Source organism: Centroberyx affinis, unplaced genomic scaffold (genome assembly GCF_046629955.1).
Source record: "Centroberyx affinis isolate AG114_WGS23_722 - 3 ecotype Tasmania unplaced genomic scaffold, CSIRO-AGI_Caff_v1 ptg005081l_1, whole genome shotgun sequence".
NCBI classification, from domain to species: domain Eukaryota; kingdom Metazoa; phylum Chordata; class Actinopteri; order Beryciformes; family Berycidae; genus Centroberyx; species Centroberyx affinis.
Window position 1 is genome coordinate 285,288 of NW_027282514.1, and position 22,213 is coordinate 307,500.

General features: G+C 45.2%; 2 protein-coding genes and 1 non-coding gene across 3 annotated transcripts; 1 reads left to right on the forward strand and 2 right to left on the reverse strand.

The window, feature by feature from the left end:
* Nucleotides 1-33: 33 nt before the first annotated feature.
* Nucleotides 34-10,752, reverse strand: dpp3 (dipeptidyl-peptidase 3). Its single transcript, XM_071545968.1, has 19 exons — nt 10,615-10,752; nt 9,383-9,541; nt 8,963-9,107; nt 8,574-8,663; nt 8,046-8,183; nt 7,164-7,238; nt 6,781-6,871; nt 6,333-6,463; nt 5,676-5,806; nt 4,996-5,054; nt 4,612-4,806; nt 4,364-4,476; nt 4,108-4,200; nt 3,655-3,717; nt 3,399-3,523; nt 2,848-2,968; nt 2,190-2,369; nt 1,891-2,053; nt 34-1,065 (listed from the first exon to the last, which is right to left on the reverse strand). The coding sequence occupies exons 1-19, from the start codon at nt 10,713-10,715 to the stop codon at nt 923-925; spliced, it is 2,316 nt and encodes a 771-aa protein (XP_071402069.1). The 5' UTR covers nt 10,716-10,752; the 3' UTR covers nt 34-922.
* Nucleotides 10,642-10,723, forward strand: trnas-gcu (transfer RNA serine (anticodon GCU)). The gene has a single exon. It is a non-coding gene; the product is annotated as a tRNA-Ser (tRNA).
* A 662-nt stretch (nt 10,753-11,414) lies between the features above and the next one.
* Nucleotides 11,415-15,196, reverse strand: LOC139666682 (complement component C1q receptor-like). The gene is made up of 2 exons (XM_071545990.1): nt 14,781-15,196; nt 11,415-13,503 (listed from the first exon to the last, which is right to left on the reverse strand). The coding sequence occupies exons 1-2, from the start codon at nt 15,160-15,162 to the stop codon at nt 11,687-11,689; spliced, it is 2,199 nt and encodes a 732-aa protein (XP_071402091.1). The 5' UTR covers nt 15,163-15,196; the 3' UTR covers nt 11,415-11,686.
* Between the last annotated feature and the right edge of the window lie 7,017 nt (nt 15,197-22,213).

Genomic DNA, 22,213 nt, shown 5'->3' on the forward strand with positions numbered 1-22,213 from the left:
CGAAGAACCAGACCACCTAGATCTTATCAAACAGTTTTTATTTGTGCAGATTCAACACATCAGATTTGTTACAGTTGGTTGATGCCTACCAGAGACAGTATCATCATATATAGTCAAGTCATCAAAGATTATTATTCCATGGAATCAAACCCCTTCTTAGGCCTACAGACCTGCAAAGATAGACAACAGCACATCAACACTACATCTTATAGCCAACGTTAAACTGCCATGGGAGCTAGTTAACAGTCCAACCATAACTAGTCAAATCATCATCCAACACTGAGGCTGGACAAACATCTCACTTTATGGCCAAGCTGCAAAGCCAGAACCTGTCATAATTTATTCATTTTCACCCCCAAAATGCTGATTGTAAAATCTTACCCATGCCTTTACCTAATCACCTAACACCCAATCTTGAGTATAGACAAAACATGTAATTATTAATATGTAAAGATAAGTTTTGACTTTGTGGCTTGGTCAGAAATTGAAAACCAATTTTTTTAATGCCAGGCTTCATTATCTTAATGGACATTTTAATTGGAAGATGTTTTATTATATAATTGAATGAACTCTAAACATCTAAAAGAGTGAAGGTGTAGTATCAGTTATCAGCTCCTTCATTTGCATTTGATCCTGTTAAGATAGACCTGATGCTAGTCCAGCACTCTTTTAGAATCTGAAAACTTTGGCTGATGTCTACAGCAGATCTGTTCCAGGCCTATGGTTTCATTTACACTACAAACTTTCATTCAGTCTCATCAGAAATGTCTCATAAATGGAGTCTGATGGCAGTTTTGCATGTTTAAACAACCAATAAAAAGAATTAGTTTTCTGTCACATACAGTTAAAAAAAAAAAAAAAAAAAGAAAGAAATCAGATGTCAGTTGGTATTTTGGAAGGAAGCCTATGGAGTGGATCTCCATCAGCACCAGCAGGGGGCATCTCTTTTGTTCAGCTCCAAGAGGTCCGCCTCCAGCTTCTCTGCGTTGTCTTGGAAACGCTCAATGAAGGAGCGAATCAAACCCGCTGCACTGCCCTCGTATTCCACCAGCTCCACGCTGTCCCCTGGAAAACACACACACACACACACACGCAGAGACACACAGTATAATTAACTGTTTCTTAAAGAGCGATGCCACCTCCAGTTCTCTGTCCTGTTTGGCGCTTAGCATGAGGCAGCTGAGAAGAAGAAGTGATGGGAAATCGCTCTATTCTGACCAGTTGTGGGCGGGGAGAGATTGGATCTATTTAGTGGTTTTGTGAACAGGCAAATCAAGTAGTTTTCATTGCTTTGGTATTGCCTTTTATAAAGTTACATTGTTTTGATTAGTTAACAGCTAGTTAACAAGCACTAATAATGTAGCATTAATTGAAAATATACAGAAAAAACTCTAACATTACTGCAGAGCTTACTAACAACTGCCATTATGGATGCAACCGTTCTCCAAGCGTCGTTTTTGAGACGTTTACATCTTTTATTTGATAGACTACAGGAACAGAGAACTAGGAAGCTTTGAATGGCCATAAGGAACTTCTTGTCCATTTTGCGCATGCCAGGTGGAACTATTGTTTGTGAAAGAAAATCATATCGCTAGGGCAGCAAGGAAGCACGAAACGCAGACTGTCAGAATTTTGACAGCTGATGACTGCAAAAAGTTCAGCCGAGGCCAATTTCTCTCAGCCAACAAGCTTATTGACCGTCCACACATTGGCCGAATTTAAGTTCCCTGGTGTAGTGAAATTCCACGGCAGAATAAAGGCTGAAGGGTGTAGAGAGTATAAAAGCGTCTGTGAGCAAGTGAGGGACTCCAGAGTGTTTGTGTCTGTATGTGTGCGTCTGTGTGAACGAATGAGAACGAATGTGAATGAACTCCAATGACAGGTACATACCATTAACTCTGGTGTTGGCCTGGACGAACATCTTACGAGCTTCCTTCCTCAGCAGCACCGTCTCCCGCAGACGCAGGAAGTTGTGAGAGCCGCTGTCGCCGACAGCAGAGTAGCCGTCATACAAAGCCCTGCCCCCCTCCACGTCCGCTGTCGACTTAAACACCTACAACACAGCGAGAGCAGAGTAGTAGCATGTTAATATAAAGTTATAATAACTGGAAATAATGATTTCCCCACAGGGATCATTCAAGTTTCATCTTATCTTAACTGAGCGATGGGCGCTTCATATATAGATATACCTGCAGTTTGCAGAGGAACCTGTGGATGGCGTTCTTGCCCACAGTGTGGATCTTGGTGCGGTCCAGTGTGATGCGAGCGTCAGGCCTGCCGTCCCGTCCCGTCACCTCCTCCAGGCCCACCAGGCCCTCCCCGGCCTCCAGCAACACGCGCAGGATCACAAAACGAGCCTGCATGTGGGCCTGAGACACACACACACACACACACACACACACACACACACACACACACAACATGAAATATATATCTCCTGACACTCATGTAAACACTGTGAGACAGACTTACAGCAAGCAATTATGAAATAACACAGGCACATAAAACTGGGCCAGCCAGACTGTAAGAAACGCATACAGTTTATATTGTATGTTGACTTGTCTTGTAAACACTGTTCTCAAAGCCCTTTGTAACGCTCGTTTGAAAAGTGATACATAAATCGAGGTTATGATTCATTATTATTACTTTATTGCAAACCAGGCAAAGTGAGGAGTGAGAGAGAGAGGAACAGAGAAAGCGACTGAGAGAGAGAGAGAGAGAGAGAGAGAGAGAGAGAGAGAGAGAGAGAGACAGAGAGAGAGAGAGAGAGAGAGAGAGAGAGAGAGAGAGAGAGAGAGAGAGAGAGAGAGAGAGAGAGAGAGAGAGAGAGAGAGAGAGAGAGAGTACCTGTCTCCAGCTCTTGCTCTCTGGTGTGTAGAACTCCAGGCCCAGCAGTCCGGCTCTGACCATGTTCAGCCAGTTGATGTACACCACCTCCTCCGCATCCTGGCCCTCATGGCCGAATATACTGGAACATACACAGTAAACATGTCAGCACCCACGAATGAGGCAGTCACACATATGTCACCTTGATTTGACTGTAGCGCCAACGTAATTGTAGCGCCCCCGCTTGAGTCAATCAGTGGAATTTAGAAAATGACGAAATGCAACAGTAAGATTCATAATTTCCCTAAGTTTCGTCAAAATCTGATCAGCGGTATCTGAGATATCAGGCAGGATGGATGGACAGATTAAAAAACGAATGAACAAACAGAGGCAGACTGACCCACAGACAAAACAAAGTTATTTATCATCAGCACAGCAGCTTCATCTAAATGGTTGACGATACTGAAATGTCCAGTTAAATTATATGTAACTATATTTAATCTATATATATCTACATCAAATTCACAGAGACAGAGACATAGAGAGCGAGTTGCTGACAACATGTGATATACCTGAGTACTTCCTTGTTGAGACAGAGGTAGAGTCCGACACACTCAGCACGGCATTCTTCATAGGATGAGGCGATGGTGGAGAATTTACTGTCCCACGTCTCGCTGCCCCGATACCAACTGGACACCTATAGGACACACACACACACGCACCCACCTTTATTTTTATTTTTGCTAGCTTAACACAGACTTAAACACAGGTATTACTTTAGCACCGGGTAGCAGGTAGGTACACACACACACACACACAGACACTCACCTGTTCTCCAGTCTCCGGGTTGATCACCTTGCTCTGGTCAAAGTTGAACTTGCCCTTGTCATCCTGTGGGGGGAGATGGAGGACACACAGCTCTCAGAGAAAGACCTCAGCCAGTCAAAGAAAATAGCAACCAAATCAAATTTCATCATTGGTTATTCTTGTATCCAATTTCAGTAAATGAAACATTTAAAAGAAAGAGAAAGCAATAAAACCTGATTCCTATAACATCAGCAAAAAAACACTGAAGCCGTTTAAATTAGTTTCACAAATAAATTGGCAAGAGTACTGCAAATATTACAGAAATTCAATTTTACTGTGGTTGCTTAAAACTGATTGCTTGTATATATATATGTTCTGTGGTTTTTAAGTTAATATTGAATATGTGGTATTCAAATTAATATCCATGTGACCACAAGTGACTTGAGTAGGTTCTCTGGTGTCTGTGTGACTGACCTGGACAAACAGCTTGCCGCTGCCGTGGCCCAACAGCTCATGAAGTCCAACCTGCACATCGAACGACGGGCCCTTCCACTTTATATACACATCCTGCCGCACAAACACACACAGAGGAGAATGTGTGAATTTGTGAGCGTGTAAGAGAGACTGAGAGTTTCCCTGAGAGAGAATCAGGAAGTTGTGTGTATGTGTGTGTGTGTGTGTGTGTGTGTGTGTGTGTGTGTGTGTGTGTGTGTGTGTGTGTGTGCCTTACCTTGTCCTCCTCCTCCAGGAAGGTGAGTTTGTCCTTCTGTGTGGCGTAGGCTACAGCCAGCACGTTGCCTAGCGACACGTTTTTAAAGCCCTCTGACTGTCTGATGTCGTCATCTACACACACACACACACACACACACACACACACACACACACAGTTATAATCTGTGACACAGCAAACCAGGCTGAAAAAATAAAGGCTGAATCAACTGAAAAGTGTGTGTCACAGTGTTATCTCTGTGTACGTACAGTTGGGGATGTTGATTCCAGCCGGTATTCCGCTCCCAGCGAAGGTCAGGACGTCCAGCGAGGTGAAGTCAGGCTTGAGGAAAGTGTCCTTCTCAAAGTCCCTGGGCCACGGCAGCTCGGGAAGCAAGACTTCTGCTGAGCTCACCAGCTTGGCGAAACGCTCGCTCATCGCCTTGTTCACAACCGCCACAAAACCTGAGGTGAGGCATCATGGTTAGGAAATGTTTTGGTAGCAAATAAAAAAACAACAACAACAGTTCATCCCTGTATTATGTGTGACACTCTCAAAGCCTGGAGATGCCCCTGATATCACTATTTGTCATGGAAATATACACATTAATATTACTGTTCCCAATCATCATGGTGACTGAAAAAGCACTTTACCTTCAAACTCTCCTCTGGAGCCAAACGGGTCTCTGTAGCTCTCTATGAAACCTATATAACTGAGAAGGAGGACATGAGTGAGGATGGAAGAGCAGCACAGAAAATCATTTCAGAGATTAAGTTAAGAGAAGAGAATAGTGCTCAACAGATGAAGGGTCACACTGTGAACCTTCTTCTTATTGCACATTTCCCTATCAAGGATTTAGACAAGATCTACTGTATGAACAAGTGACTCATCGGTTTTATGTCACGTTTTTTGGAAATTTACATGTTTTTTTTTTTCTAATTTCTCTCTGCAACTACATCAGCACCTGGTGATTTCAGTGACAGTTATAAACCCTCTACCAATGTTGATATTTCAAATATAAATAAGAAAGTCTGTGCGTCATTTTGCGAAATGTAATCAAAAACTAAAGACACTCATCGACACTGGAGAGATCCTTAATACTCAAGCGCAACAACAGAAATGTTTTCTCCGTTACCTCTGTCTTTTATAAACCAGAAAACATGGGGAGGGAGATTGGAATGATCCGACAGCACATTATAACATGAAGTTTGTCTCCAAAATATGTTTAGAAATATGCAGATGACAAATTCAATTTTGTTGCTGATAGTCAGCGCCCTCAATGCATGTGCACACATTTTGTAACCGTCTTCGTATCATTGTTCGGTGGCCTCACCTCTCTACGATTGGTCCCTTATCTTTGATCCAGTAGCGAGAGCCCTCTTTGTGGGCATCAACGGAGCCAAAGGTGAAGCTGCGGCTGTACTCCTCAAGCATCCTCTTCTGGTTCTCATTGGCAGCATGGGCCTGTCAATCATTTGGAACCCGGTAAGACATTCATGTGTTCAAGAAGAACAGTAGAAATGTGGCAGAAATATGATTTGTAGAGTATCAATCCATTCATGTCTCATTCTTCCAGTTATGGCTATCTGTCTTTCCCTTCTCACCTCCTCTTCCTGTTATTCTTGTTGTTAAGGAGACAATTTCATATAACCTTCATCAGTTTCATACGTGGTACTTATTATCATGAACAGTTATTTTAACTTGAAGTTTAGTGTCAATCATAAAAACGGGTAAGCTGACTTTTGGTGGGATTACAATGGTTCTAGTGTACGTTGTCTTCTTTTTGATATTTTATCATAACAAAATCACAACAAATCTAAACATTAGAACCACCATTTTTTGTGTTTTAGAGCAAAATTTGGCAAAATTATATTGCTGTCTTAATCTCACATTTTCTCTTGCTGTGGTGGCAATTTTGTTGCTGTAGTAATGCCGAACAACTGAATGAACACAGGTGAAACATTCCCCACTACATCGCTCCCTCTCTCACCTGCGCCTGTTGGAGGTAGTAGCTGACTTTCTCCATGAGAGGAGCGTAGTCTCCCCTCTTCACTGTGAACTCTTTGTCATCAAAGTTGAAGCTGCCGCAGTGCGACTCTCCCTCTCCATCCATCGCACAGTCTATGGAGAAGTAATGTAGCTTTTGGTTTAGTTGTTGACAGAATGGCATCAACAACAAGATCAGTTACATGAACAACTCCCTCCCTCTTCCACTTGTCCATAGTCACTTCTATGCGTCTCATATAATATGTAGAGTCTGCATGATGTGTGCTACATATACCATGTATGCATAAAATACATTTCTCATAGGTGCAACGTACTTGGCAAATAAAGACGTATGCTAATCTTATTCTTATCTACAGCTCCATTTACTTTACAACAACTAACCCAACAGTAGCACTGTCACCACAGACAACAAGCAACTCCCCAGTCCTGACCTTTCTGCACAGCTGACGCCAAGCGCACCTCGTAGCAGGCTTTCCCTCCGTTCTCCCTCTTAAACAGACGGGTGTTGTAGGCAGACAGGCTCTAGACACAAAACAGAACAAGAGTCACAGCTGAGAATAAGCAGGAACAGACTGAAGGATGGGGGAAAGGGTGAGAAAAGAAATACAAAGCGAGAGAACAGGCGCCATAAACGGAGGAGAGAAATGAGAAAAGAATGAGAAAAATACAAATAGAAGGTGTGACAAGAGAGAGTGTCAGAATGGAGGACAGAAGGTACGAAAAGACAGAGAAAGTACAGAATATGAAAAGAGAAGAGGGATAGAAATAGAAGCAAAGAAAGAGTAAAGTGATTTCAGGTGTGACAGCAGCTCACTTGTGAGTCGAGGAACTTCTGGGCCAGCTCAGCGTCCTCCAGACCACAGTTCCCTGAGAAGTAGGTGGTAATGCCCTGGAGAAAAGAGGGTGAAAAATACTTAATGAGCCATACTGGGTAATTGTAACTCCTGTACATAATTACATATACACAAACACACCGACTTGGAGATGCCAGGAGAGGTAGCATTTCATATTTAGTCCATCTGATACATCGAAAATCTCGAAAAATGAGAAAACCTTTGGAAATGAGGGAGTGTTCAAGAGAGGTAAGAGAAATCCTGACAGCTTTTGGAAGAATCTCCATGATAAATAAATACAGACATGCCATTTATAAAACAGCAAACCCATCGAAGCAGAAACACTTATTCCAACTTTCTATGCAAACCTGAACACTAAAACCAAAAACATTCACACACATTCCTATGATTCATATTACCATATTTTTTTTTACAAAAGTCTGTTCCTTATTGCCCAGCCCCAGGCTCAGCCCTCACTAATTCTATTAGTCTGCCAAAGAAGACAAAACTTACTACCAGCCCTAACCCACTGCTTACCTCGCAGATCTGATAATTTACCAAAGCCAGGTCAAGCTTCAGCTCTCCCCTTAGTGCCTTTTTCTAGTCCCTCACCTAACCTCGGTCCATATGGCCAGGAAAAATAGTCCTGAGCTTTCAATTCCTTTAAGTAATAAAGCATTATTTCAATAACTTTAATGAACTACTTCTTTTTTAACATTTTCCTAAATTATCTGCTTTTCCAAAGAACAGTAACAGAGCAGTGATGAGGCGAGGGATTCAAAGGAACTTCATAAGATTCAAAACAATAATGGCATATGATCCGAGCTGGCTTGAGTTGTTAATTTAATATCCCAGGCTCCTACCTTGTCGCCCAGACCCAGCTGTTTCTGTCTGTCTTCCAGGGAGTAGAGCAGAGCGGAGCAGCTGTCCCACAGAGCCTCTATCTCACTGGGCTGCTCCTGAAATGCCTGGCTGGCCCACACCAGAGCCTTCAGCTTGTCCTGGGTTGCACAACACACATGCAACTTAAAATATATCCGAACAGCAGCAAAGCAGTGTTAATTAGAGACCTAAATGTAAAAAAACTGTAGCCGCACTCCCATAGCTCTGATGCAGAATATTTTATTATTTAAAAAAAATGTTTCATCAGCAACACTATATACCATGATGAAGACAGCTTGCTGTCGAAACATTGTTTTTTTCAATAATAAAATATTCTGCATCAGAGCTATGGGAGTGTGGCTACAATTTTTTTTTTAAAAATTTTTTACCAGCCACCTACTAATGCTGGTGTGCGTTTCAACCTACTTTCAAGAATTAGAGACCTAAACCATGCAATTTATAAAGCAGTAAGATCATCATTTCCCATCTGGAACAACAGGTCTTCTTACCTTGGGCAGATTTGGGATGAACTTGGTGTCTCCGAAAGACTTGTAGTTTCCCATGTTGGCATACAGACCTGCTGCATATACCAAGAAGGCCTATGTATAACACACACACACAAAATAAGAAGAATCACTTTCATCTGGTGTATCATGAACATCTCTACACACATCTGCATTTGTGTGTGAATGCAAGGGTGTATCGAGAGAGAGAGAGAGAGAGAGAGAGAGAGAGAGAGAGAGAGAGAGAGAGAGAGAGAGAGAGAGAGAGAGAGAGAGAGAGAGAGATAATGTCGATATTTATCTTGATGTTTTGGCAACATTGTTTGTGAACTTTCACGGCAACAAAACACATTGAAATTAAAGAAAAGAAACAAACAAACAATGAGTGTATGTACCTGGTACTCCTCAGAGCTGAGTCCAGCAGCCGTGGCGGCCTGTTCCAGCTGAGCAGCCGTCTGCTTCCTGAAGATCCTCTGCAGCAGGACGAAGATGTCTGCCGACTCAGGTGACGTCTGCAGCAGCACTGCCAGACCGCCATACCTACGACAGCAATTGTTTTGTGTCAGTAGTGTTACAGTTCTTAAGAAAAAACTAATAACTCAATAAATTTGTATATCATGGAACCTGCAACTGCACCAGCGAAAATGGTTTTACTTCAAGAAAACAGCCGAGAAACTTCTGATCACACAAGGGATTCCATTAAAAGTCTCAGAGAGCTGCACAACAGCACAATTTACAGTCCCATGCCAGTTGATTTCTTGACTTCCTCCTCTATGCTCCAGTGAACTTGCTACATCCTGAAGTTAGTACCGTACCAGGCAGCGCGTGACAGGTAGTGGGCATACATCTGTTCCCTTGGCGAAAGCAAGCGGAAAGCCTCGCCGCAATCAAGCGCAGAGATGCCGATGTCATTTGGGAGGTAGTACTGGGAGTCCACCATCTTTAGTCCTAGGTTTAATACTGGTGATGAGGAACTGAAAATAGAGAGGGTGAGAGGGAGGGGGAGAAAAGGAGGGAGAGTGAGCAGGGGGAGAGAAAGGGAAGAAGGGGAAATGGGAAGGGATGGAAAGGTAGGAGGCAAGGGAAGGAAAGGAGGGAGACAGAAGGAAGGGGGCAGGTGGAAGGAGGGATAGAAATAAAAGAAGGATGGGTAGAGGGTGTAAGAGAAAGAGAGATTTTAGGTATCTTTAGTCAGCAGTAACACGTAACATTCATGTTTCCGAGCCTGGGACATAGACAAACACAAAGCTGAGACACTAAGCAGTTACTCAGTGTATCCAACAGCATTCATTTCAGAAACCTGAACATTGACCTATCATAATTGACAATGGCACTGTTTTAAGAGGAAGTTAGCTAACATTAATGTTGTATTCTGTTTCACTTTCTAATAATCACAAGACTTGACAAATAGAGAGACTTTATATGTCGGAAGCAACATGTTTTTATTCCCTTTCAGAATCAACCTGATCGTTATCTATTATTACTAGCAGGACAGCAATCATATTACATGTATAAATAAGTACAGGCAACTAACGAGTACTGTAAGTTAGCCTACTGCCCCTAGCTAGTGTTAACGTTAGCTCGTAGCAATGCTAAGCCAGATGGTAAGTATTGGGAGAACTAAAACATATTCCATAATGACTAGGCAAAAAAATAAAGTCACAAAATACTGCGCAACCAGTTTCTATGAATGATAAGATACATTTTTTTTTAATCGAGAAGCATAAAAGTGAATATCAGCTGGATACCTGATTTTCTTTAACAGCTCCGAACGTCAAATTGCAGTCTCACGCTCTACACACTTCCTGTATTCATTCAACGCTAGACCCGCCCCCCAACCAATCATATGGCGTATAATATAGTTGATATAAAAACCAACCAATCACCAAGTAGTTGTGCCGAACTTTTCCCTTATAGCCCAAATCTATTCTTCGCACAACGAAAAAGAATATCATCTGCGAGTCGAATGTGTAATAGCGCAACTAAAAAGCTTTAAAACTAACAATAAGCTGTGATATTAAATTTTGATGTAAGTATGTACAATTACCTACTTCTCCTCCATGGTGAAGCACCTGACGAGGTGGCCGAGTGGTTAAGGCGATGGACTGCTAATCCATTGTGCTCTGCACGCGTGGGTTCGAATCCCATCCTCGTCGATAACCTTTTCCATGTCCGGAGGGATCTCAACATCACAGGGAGTCGGTAAATGTTATAAATGTGCTGTGAGCAGACGACTAGGACAGGAGAGGGTCAGCTGGGGGACAGACTGTCAAGCTTATAGAACACGCTGCCGTCACCTCCCTTAAGTCGAGGAAAACTCGCGATAGGATGCAGCGCTAAACCCGAGAGACGTGGATGTCATGCGTGGGCGTATTCTCTATTGCCTGCAGCGGAGCAGCCTGAAACTGCCAAGCTAATTGACTCAGTGAGTTTTTATAGAACAGTTAACACCTTCTTTTTCTTCTTCTTCTTCTTCTTCTTCTTCTACTTCCTGTTCTTCTTCTACTTCGTCCTGTTCTTCTTCTACTTCTTCCTGTTCTTCTTCTTCTTCTTCTTCTACTTCTTATTCTTCTGGGGCACCTCTGTTAAAAGAGGCCTAGGCGTATGACTGCTATCTGACTTTGTCATTTTTTACGTACACACACACATACACACAAACGCATGCGCGCACACACACACGTACACATACACACACACACACACACACACACACACACACACACACACATCCATAATCTATAATCACACGTTGACACAACTCTCATCTGTCCATATAGTTTAGACATTTTTTCAATAATAATATTGATAGTCACATAAAACCACACAGTATTTCATCAGTTTATTGGTTTTATTGAAATCTAAAAACATGATCAGAGAGTGAAATATTTACAAGGGTGTGCAACAGAAAGTAGAAACAAAAAAATCTGGCAGACTTATAAAGTTTTCCTCAACAAGTGCAGAGCCAGCCAACTGTACTGTATATCCAAATGGAAGTTTTACTGACCGGTCCTGCACCACTAAGGAAATTTAACAGACATCTGGATGTTCAACACTTGCGTGCATGAGTGTGTGTGCGTCTGTGTGTGTGTGTGTGTGTGTGTGTTTGTTTATTTTAGGGTTCATGCTCGGGGCTTGCCGTCCCTCCTCTCAGGGGGCGTTGCGGGGAGAATCCAGCGATAGCAGTCTGAGAAGCTTCGGCTCTTGTCGACAGCACAGCTGGTGCAGTAGACGATGCCCAGAGCCAGCATCACTACGAGGAACACACACAGCGGCACCAGCAGCGCCACCAGCAGCCAGCTCTTGTCATGCTTCCGTTTACCCGCCGCGTCCCCGGTCCCTGCCTCCGCTGTGCCGCTAATGTCCGTTGTACCGACCTCCCCACTCTTCCCAGTCTCAGTCCCAGTCCCAGTCCCAGTCCCAGTCCCAGTCGCAGTAGCTGACCCAGCCCCATTTGCAGCCTCAGCCCCGGCCTTTGTTCCAGCCTTCGCCCCGACTCCACTCTCAACCGTTCTAGTCCCCGTCTTAGCTTCAGCCTCGTTATCTAACTGGTTGCCAGTGCTGTCCTTTTGCGTCGGGGTCGGGACAGTGTGATATCGTCCGGGTGAGAGGGAGTCCCATTCGTTCAGGTGATCGTCCGACCCGGGAGGCGGAGCCAGGTCGGGGGTCTGTTCCCCGGGGGCCTCCGTCAGCCAGTCAGAGTCAAAGTCGGGGTCAGCTTCGAAGTTGGGGTCAGGGGTGAAGGAGTTGGACCAGGTGAGGTCGTGGTTGGGGTGTGAGTCAAAGTTATGGTCGTGGACGGAGTCACTGGGGTCAGGGGACAGAGTGGAGTATTCTTCATCGTCAGGCGAAGGCTGGCAGGACAGTCCGTCCGGCTGCATGTCATATCCATGGTCACAGAAACACTGGTACCCTCCCATGTAGTTGAGGCACTGCTGCTGACAGGGCGAGTCCTCTAGACACTCGTCCACATCCACGCACTCCCCCGCGCTCCCGCGCTCGTAACCGGGGTTACACAGGCAGGCGAAGGACCCCACTGTGTTCTCGCAGCTGCCCTCGCAGGTGCCCTCGTCGAGGCACTCGTCCACGTCCACGCACTCGCCCTCGTCGTCGGGCTGGTACCCGGGGTCGCAGGCGCAGTGGAAGGTCCCCGGGGTGTTGACGCAGAGCTGCGGGCACGGCTGCTGGCGGCACTCGTCCACGTCGGAACACCCGCGGCCGTCGGGGCCGACTTGGTAACCCGGGGGGCAGGTGCAGCGCACGCCCCGAGGCGTCTCCACGCAGTTGTACTCGCACCCCACCGCCACGCAGGCCGGGCTGACCTGGGGCCGGTCGGTGGTGCCGGAGGAGTCGGCGGACAGATCGGGCGGGTCAGTTTGGCTCAGCGGGTCAGGCTTACAGCCGTACCCGTCCTCGTCCAGCGTAAAGCCCTCGGAACAGTAACAGTAGTAGTCTGTGTCCGTGTTCTGGCAGTGCTGCTCGCACCCGTGGTCCCCGCTGCACCAGTCCTGGTTGTGGGGAGCTGCGTCAGACGAGCAGAGGGGCGCGTCCCTGGACCAGCCCACCGTCTCGTCGTCCCTCTCCATGCACAGGACGGTCTGCTCGGCGGGGGGGTCCGCACTATCGGCGGGGCACGGCAGGGCGGCGACCGATCCGTAGGGCACGTGAGTCAGCAGGCTGCTCACCAGGTGAAAGGGCGTGGTGTACAGCGCCGGGCCGCCGCCCTCGTCCTCCAGAGGCGGGCACATGCCTTTGTAGTTGTACTGGCAAACGTATCCGTCCAGCGCCAGGCCGCAGGAGCCGTCCAGCCAGCGGAAGTTGTCGTTGCTCTCACGTGCGCTCTCAGAGGTGTGCACTGTCATCGCCACGCAGCGAGGGGCCGCGCACGTCCCCGGGCTGTCGTCACGGAGCCAGTTGGTGTACTGGCCATCCTGGTCTCCTGTTGGACAACAAAGACAAGGGCTACAGTCAATAACACGAACGACTTCTCCCTTTCTTTTCTGTTTCCTTCTTTTTCCTCTTTTCTATTCCTTTTTATTTTCATTCACTCCGTGCATTCTTGCTTCTTGCATGTAAGTTGCTATATCAAGGCTATATGACACGCTTAATTTGGCATTTTTATGATGAATATGTTTCCAGTTATCCTTATCACTCCTGTTTACTGGAAATTTTTTAGCTGAATTCCAAGACAGACTCTCTGAGGTACACGAGTGATAATATGCATCTGTTCTTTATTGGGTTAGATCTGGTAATGACTAAATCAGATTCAGGGGTAGCAGTTGGGTCAAGAGAGGATTGAATTTCCCCTGTCGCGCCTGCTCTATCCCTGCAGAAGAAAGGAGTTAATGTAATATCCATCCCGTCAGTGCAAAGCCCTGGAGGCTGGCTGGCGGACCGAGGTCTGAAGGAGAGGTTAGAGGTGGAGAGGGCCACAATTACTTAAGACCAGTTTAATACCACCATCTGTAATGCTACTATGGAGCCTCTTGTTGAAACAGTATCGCCCTGCTACTGGTTGTGTTAATATATTTTCATTTATTGAAGACATTTTTTTCACCCAGAATTTGATTGACTGAGTTCTCTCACAGCTGACTGTATGTGCAAACTAAATATGAATCTGCCCTAAAGTGTTTGTTTACATTTAGTAATGTTTGTAAACACTGAATCAAACCAGACTTTTGAATCAAATAGATTTGAGATATGATAGGTTATGGAAGTTGGAAAAAAAATCTGACTATTGGACTATTTTACTTAAAATCTGTATGGTGAAATTAATCAAGAATTGGAGTTTTAATTTAGTTTAGTGTCATTTTGGCTGGAAACACACTGCAAGAACCAGTTTAGTCAGATAGTTAAATAACTAATACAATTCCCAGCAGATTTAGCCCGAAATAGGCTGTCCCACAGAGTTCATCGGGTTGAAAATATTTTTCTATGTTTTTTCATATCTGTTTTTCTCAGTAGCTTTCTTGGAGTGCTCTGATCTTGAAAAATTGACTGGGAGGGAAACTTAAATGCTTTTTTAAATTGTTGCATTATGTATCTTTCCCTAGTCTATCTTGGTCAGTTTTACTTAACTCAGTTTAGTTGAAAATGATTAAAATACATGATGTAAGAATACATCCAATAAAGTGCATGATTATGTGATAGGGGGAACACTAGCATCACAACATTAGGATCAGTAAAATGTCAAAAGATCAAAGGTCAAGACTTTGCCTGTGACCCAGACGAATCCTCTGAGCGGCCGGGTGGTGGAACACTGGCGCGGCGGTCGGTGCAGCCCGATCCAGAGGCGGAGCCGGACCCTCGCCCCCTGCGGCTCGACGGCCGACAGCAGCTCGTGGACCACACCCGCCGCCTCGTCGGTATGCACCGTCGCCAGGGTCCCGCCTCGCTCCCGGCAGCTCCGCCCGGCCTCCCGGAAGGTTCTCCTCTGGAGGAAGACGGCGTAGCATCCCTCCGGGTGGCAGAGCACGTCCCTCTCCGCCAGCTGGGCCCGGGCTGCTGGCTGATCGCCCTCCGTCTCCCCCGGCTTCTGGCCTTGACTTCCAGGAGCCAGACAGACCGCCAGCAGCCACAGGACACACAGGAGACTCATACTGCTGCTGCTGCTGCTGCTGCTGCTGCTGCTGCTGCTGCTGCTGCTGCTGCTGCTCCTGATTATCTTTCGCATCCTCCACCAAGACATGAGGGCTAAACTAGGCCAACATTCAAATAAATATCTCAAGCTGATTGTCCAAGTAAACAACCTAACTAAAGCAAGATTTCTGACCCCCTAACCTGACAACTGATCCACGCTACCTGACCCAAATCCACCCACTCTAATTACTTTTCAAAACTCCAACTTGGCAACCCAGACTTTTTAAATCCTTTTTATGTATTTGAATAAATAAACTAATACTAATACTACTGACCTGAAACAAACTTTAACAAACTAAATCTAAGGCAGACCGGTCCAAAATTAACATTCCTTTATCTTGGATAGCCCAAGCCCTTAGAGCAGTAGTATCACTCAACCCCCATTCATCAGCACCTTGACAGAACCAAGCAGAAAAACAGACTGCCACAGCAAAGTAGAGCTCAGCAGACCCTAACAGAAATTAGTAGAAACCAATGCAGTCCAATAGAATCCCTTTAAAGTCCAGTTGAGTCCAGTACAGTCCAGTGAAGCCCAGCAAAGTACTAGTAGAGTCCTAATAAAGCGTCACAGAGTTCAATATTGTTAAGTAGAGCAATCGACCCTTCAGCTGAGCCAAGTAGAATTCAATGGAATCCAGTGGAGTCCAGTGTGAGTCTGTTGAATTTCAGCCTCAGAAACCCTCTCCCCCTATCTGATCCTGGGCTCTCTTGCCTCTGCAACGTTGGCTTTCTGACTGAACCTCAGAAAGAGAGAAAGAGGGGGAGGGAGGAATGGGGGGAGGCTACGTAGAGGAAAAAGAATTGTGTGTTTTTGGAAGAGGGGGCTGGTAATGTGTGTGAGTGTATAAGGGCAGGCTGGAGGGGTTGGGGTTGAGGGGGGGGGTTGAGGGGGGGGGGGGGGGGGTTTGCAGCTGAATTGAAAACCCTCAGAGAGTTATGAAAACCATACGGCACCATTCCGTCCCCCATCTCGCCTATGCCTGCATGCACACACACACACACACACACACAACCACACACACACACACACGCACAAAGTCTTCAAGTACTGCATGCTGCACAGCATCCACAGGAGTGGAAAGTGTTTGTCAGCGCAGTGAGATGCGGAGATTGTCTCCCCCCTCTTCTCCGTCGCTCTGTGTCTCTCTCTCTCTCTTTCTGTCTTTCTCTCTCTCTCTTGTTCTCTCTGTCACATTATGTCTGTCTGTTGGTTTCTCACTGTTTTTGTCTGTCTTGGTCTCTCTCTTTCTCTCTCTCACACATCCTCTCATTCCCACCTTGCTAAACTCTGTATTTGTCTTTTTCTGCCTCTCTCTCTCTCTCTCTCTCTCTCTCTCTCTCTCTCTCTCTCTCTCTCTCTCTCACACACACACACACACAGACACAGACACACACACACACTCCACTAAGTCCATACCAGCAGGATATTTCATGGTCCAGTGGAAACACTTGTGTATGGAACAGAAATACCTGTTTGACTGTAAGACTGTGTCTGTGTGTGCCCATTGTTATACTGTTTATATATGGCACCACATGAGTACAGCTGCGTGAGTGAGTGTGTGTGTATGTTTCAGTGTGTGTGTGTTTGTGTGTGTGTGGCTACTACTCGGGGGCATATGGTGGAGAGGAAACAGGAAATGCCAGATGTGCATCAGCCTGACCTCTCAACCCAGTGGTTGGGGAGCAGGAGAGGAGACTGGGGTACCTCCGCCGCCATCCCACCATGAATGGTATCTCTGGACCAAAGTCAAATTCTAGGTTTGGATTTTCCACTGAAAAATATGATCTTTTTCCCTTAGCTTGTAACTATGCAGTGAGCAAAGCCAAAGAATATTCAATGAAGCCAGTAGCTGTGATTCTGGGGTTCAAGCCCTTACGGGAATGTTATGGATTTAAGGCTGCTGGAAGAACTGGGTGAGGGTCTATAAATTAAAGTCCAACACACGCAAGCAGGCTGATATGTTGACTGGTTCAATAATTCAAGTGACATGAGTGAAAAAGCACATCGGAAAACAATGTATTCTTATGCATCCATCAAGGTTTATCAGGTTCTTTCTGTACAAAGAAAACACCAACAAGTGTGTTAAATAGCTCATGTGACTCCCACCACTCACTTTATACAGTTTAATCTCCCTGCATTATCATATGCTGCAACTTGTAAGTAAGTAAGTAAATCTTTATTTATGCAGCACCTTTCAAAACAAAGTTACACACCTTTTAACACTTTTTTTTTTAACACTCTTTACACTTGAAACACTTTTTCTTTAACGTTTGGTAAAAATTAAAGCCCATAGGGAAATAGCCGTTTCAGAATAACTGTTAAGATTCACTCTGTGTTTCCCCCAGTCAACTCTAGCTTGTTAACATGGAATGATAAAATGGAAAAGTGACGGCTTTTTTCTTTTTTTTTTTTTTGCAGAGAAATCAGTTGCGAGCCACAGCCAGTTTAGTCCAATGCCCGTGTTCTGTCTGTGTACAGCAGATGAGTGCGCTGGCTGTGGCGTGTTGGCTTTGGCAGACAGAATATATACAGTCTAACTATTCAGCAGTCTTTCCAGTTATGTAACAGCCGCCACCATGAGCGAGCCGCCGGCGTCTAGCTGCGGGTCGGAACTAGAGAGAGAACAAACACAAAACCTCGGGATCCCAGAGAACCTAAAGAGCCATTTGGTGTTACAGGGATTGTTCTCCTCCTCCTCCTCCTCCTCCTCCTCCTCCTCTCCATCCCTCATCCTCCTCTGGTCTTCCTCTGCCTTTCTTTTTCTTGGACTGTCCCCTTCTCCCTCCCTTCCTCCTCTCCTCTGCCTTTCTTTTCTCAAATCCTCCTTCTTCCTTTCCCCTCTCTCGTCCTGTAGCCTAACTCTCTCGCTCTCTCCCCTCTCCCCTTTCCTTATCATGCTTTCATTCCCCAAATTCTTCTCCCTCTCTTTTCTTGCCTCTCTCCATCTTCCCACTCTCCTCCCTTTCCTTATCAGCCTCTTGCTACCCCCTCTCCTCTCCTCTCCCCTCGTCTCTCCCTATTTTCTTTTTTTCTCCCTTCATTTGGGCTCACAAGTCAGAAATCTCTCCTCCCCCCTTCTCCCCCTAAACCCTCTCTTTTACCCCAAACCTCCCACTCTCGGTCTGTTTATTCTATCACTCCGCCTGGTCGACCCCTCCTCCGGCTCAGACAGCCACGCCCCCCCAGAGACACATTCCAGAAATGTAATTGATAGAACAGGCAGACTGCGCTCGCAATTCCCTCATTTCACATTAATCTACCTACAGTACCTCCTAGCTGTTCTATCTGCTAACCCAAAGACCTGTAATGGAGCGGACAGATCTCTTGATTTTATATTCCTGAGGCGTCCTAGCTCACAGCCTACCTCCTACCTACTTGACTCCTAGCCACTAGCCGCATATCCTCAATGGCTCAGCTGCATTCTCATCTCTTATAGCTTTCCAAGCAGCTGTGCTATACCTCCCACCTCTAACGCTAATCCCTCTCAATTTCACTTCATCTGCTAATTCTTCTATTTCTCAATATCTTTTGATGGTCTTCGGGGGCCATAGACCCACTGCTATCCCCTAAAATTACAGTATCCAGATCATAATACAGTTTAGGCAAGTTTTATGGATGTAAATAACTCACATGGCTGCTATAGGACCAGCAGCAATCCAGAACGTTAATTCATTTCACAAGTGTCCTACTTCTTCTCTGCCTTTTTTTTTGGTCCCAGCTAAATAAATCTCGGTCCACCTCTGGTTCCACAGTCACTAAACTTCCACATTGGTGTCAAGGAAACTGGATTGTTTGTTTGTTTTAGGTTGTGTTAATGTAGTGCAGGTCCGCACCATTCAGGTCTATTGAAGCGTTTGGTATATAACGTCTTAGCTATATCAAATAGAGCAGGACACGTCAGTTGTTCAGATTTCCCAACCACTGGTGTCTTGTGTCTCTCTCTTACACACACACACACACACACACTGAAGCAATTAGCTGCGGCCTTGTGGTCAAATAATGGAGGGTGGGCATTCCTGGTGATTTCTGTGGAGTGGAGGAAAAAGACGATACTTTTATCCACTTCTTCTACAAGCTCCATATGTTTCATCTTTTCATAGCAGACCTAAATGCCCTTCTTCCACACCCAGACTATCAACAAGTCCCTCACCACAAACATCTGAGCAAACTGGGGTCGCTGTCAAATTGTTGAATGATTCCTATGAATACAGAGTCTACAGCAACCAAAGCCGTCAATTAAAAGAGTTTGGACACTGCAGCCGAGTTAGTTAGTAACTCTGCACCATGACCAAGGTTAAGTAACTGAGATGTCTATGCCAGTTGACCTGTTTTAACCTTTATCTATCCAGGGAAAGTTGACTGGGAAACGTCCTCCTTCACGCCCAGTTACACACATGTTCACACCTGGGAGCTGCCCAGCACAACCACAGCCTCCTGCTGTCACCCAATGAGAAGCTCCAGTGGAACAATTTAAGGTTTGTCCAGCCAATCCAGCGTTTGAACTGGCAACCTTCCGGTCACAAGCAGTGTGGGGGAACATTTCTTCTCCCTTACTTTGTTACTTACCTTAAATAGTAACTAGTTATGTTACAAAATTACTCTTTATTCAAATTAGCAGACTTTTGCACTTTCCACTTTCCACAATATGGCTTGTGCTGCCAAGTGTGTGTTGATTATTGCTTTAAAATGCAATGCAAGACTATTCAATTTTTAATAGTGAGCCAATCTCATTTATATCAAGCAGACTTGATAGATTAGACTAGATTGCATTTTTTCAATTAGCAGAATGTCGTCTGGGTGAGATTTAGAACGGCAGGAAGCTCACCTTGACAATGTTATGCAAGGCCACATTACACATAACCTGCTAACACTAGAGTGATTGACGAGAGAGCTTGGCCAGGTTTTACTGTGGGTTCTGTGTTGCATCCCACTCTCTTGAACTAAGACATGTTGGCTGGAAAAAATGAACAATACCCACCATGAAACTGCCATGGTGAAAACAGCTAGTACTGAGTCTCCAGTTAGTAACAGTCACATAGCAAGATTAAAGCAAACATGGCTGCCAGTGGAAATTGCAATGACCAAACTCTGTCTATAAACACAGCAACATGGCAAACACTCAGGTAGCAACAGTGTATGACGGGCTGCAGTGGGAGTTTGCTGTACATATGGAGCTTGGTCCAACACATACTGTACAGTATATCATGGCTATAAACAAACCATTGACGACTAGAAACACTGCGAGAAACTCACTAGAAGAACTGTTTAGATTTTAAAAACTGCTGAGAGGCAGAAAGAGAGAGAGAGGGAGAGAGAGAGAGAGAGCTGGGAGAGGATAATTCCTGACAGATTATTCCTTTACCAGATGATAGGCTCAGCTTTTCCATAGATCACAGCCATGCACACACACACAGACACACACACACACACACACACACACACACGGCTCCCTCTCTGGAGGAAAGATATGACAGCATCCATGAAGGACACTACAAAGAAACTGTAAGATGTGTGTGTATGTGTGTCTGTCTGTGTGTCTGTGTTTGTGTGTGCATGTGTCTGCGTTTGTGTGTGTGTGTGTGTGTGTGCGTGATGGTAAATGCATTAACAGTAGGAAGAGATGCAGGAAGGATTGCCACTCCACATGAAAGTGACGGGAAGCGAAGCCTCAGACACACGGACAGACGGACAGAGAGAGAGAAACACAGACAGGCTTCTGATCTGTGGGACCTTGGAGATAACCCTCCACACGTCTCACTCCCCTCCCACACTCCCCTCCTCACTCTACCATTCCCTCCTATCCTCTCTCTCCTCTTCTTCTCCTATCCAAACTTTTCTCCCTGTCCACATCCCCGTCCCTCTCTGACCTGGGCTCCATTTCCACCGCCTGCAGCTTAAAAACCAACCATGAAAAGTTATGAAACACTAAACCGCCTGACTCTCTCCTCAACAATGCCACGGAAAGTCATAAACAACGGGATGCAACTTCAGCAAAAGAAGGTAAATGATTCCCTCACCCTAATGCTGAAATCTGCTGCAAGCCAGTTGTGTGTAGGGGAAGTGAAAAAAAAAAAGACAGCCTCTGTTTCTTCAGCTGCTTCTCCTTGTCTCTCAACCCCCAGCAGCCTTAAAATCCGAGAAGCTTGTGAATGGAAGGTTGCTGGTTCAAATCTCAGTATGATATTCTGGGGAAACCTGGGCGGGGAAAGCAAGTGGGTAACACGGTTCTCCAGCCCCAAAACCCCCCCCCAAAAAAACAAAATCCACTAGACTTAAAATTGAAGAGTTGAAGACGTTTTGCCTCTCATCTAAGTCCAGTGGATTTAGTTTTCCCCTCCCTGGATGACTGACATGAACCCACACAGTTCTCTCTCTCTCTCACAAACTGCTGTCAAGCTTGAGCAAGGCAGCAAAAGCCTCTTGAATCCCCAGCTGCTCAGTGGCCAACACAGCTGGAGACTTTGTTGTATCCTGGAAAGATCCCAAAATCTGACTGTGTCTAAATGTACGAACGTAAAGAGCACAGCCGTTGCGGAAAAAGAGTATCCAGAGCGTCTTTCCTTGAATAAATAAAGATTAAAAAAAAACCCTCCCTCATTGCCTTAAACCTTTCCAACCTTTCTCATCACTGATCAGAGGATAAATCCCAGCTGTGAGCTTGTGACTGGAGGTTAGCTGGTATTAAAAGTTGCTATTATATCGTCTGCTGCTGTAACACACCCTGCACTCCAATCCACACACACAGATGCATATCACTGTTCTCTTGTGCTCCAACTCCAATGTTGGTCATTTTCATGTTTTAAGTTCAGTTGAAGGATTACATGCTCCTCTATGGTTTGAGCAAATTACTACCCTTGGTCTTTCAAAAAAAAAACCCTTTCAAAAGCCATTGGATGAACTCAAAAGTGCACAGTGGACAAACATTGTTTTTTAGTTTATGAAAGTTTTAGTTTTCACCAGACAGCTGTGTGTATCTCTGTGTATGTATCCAGGGGGATATTTGAAAGTA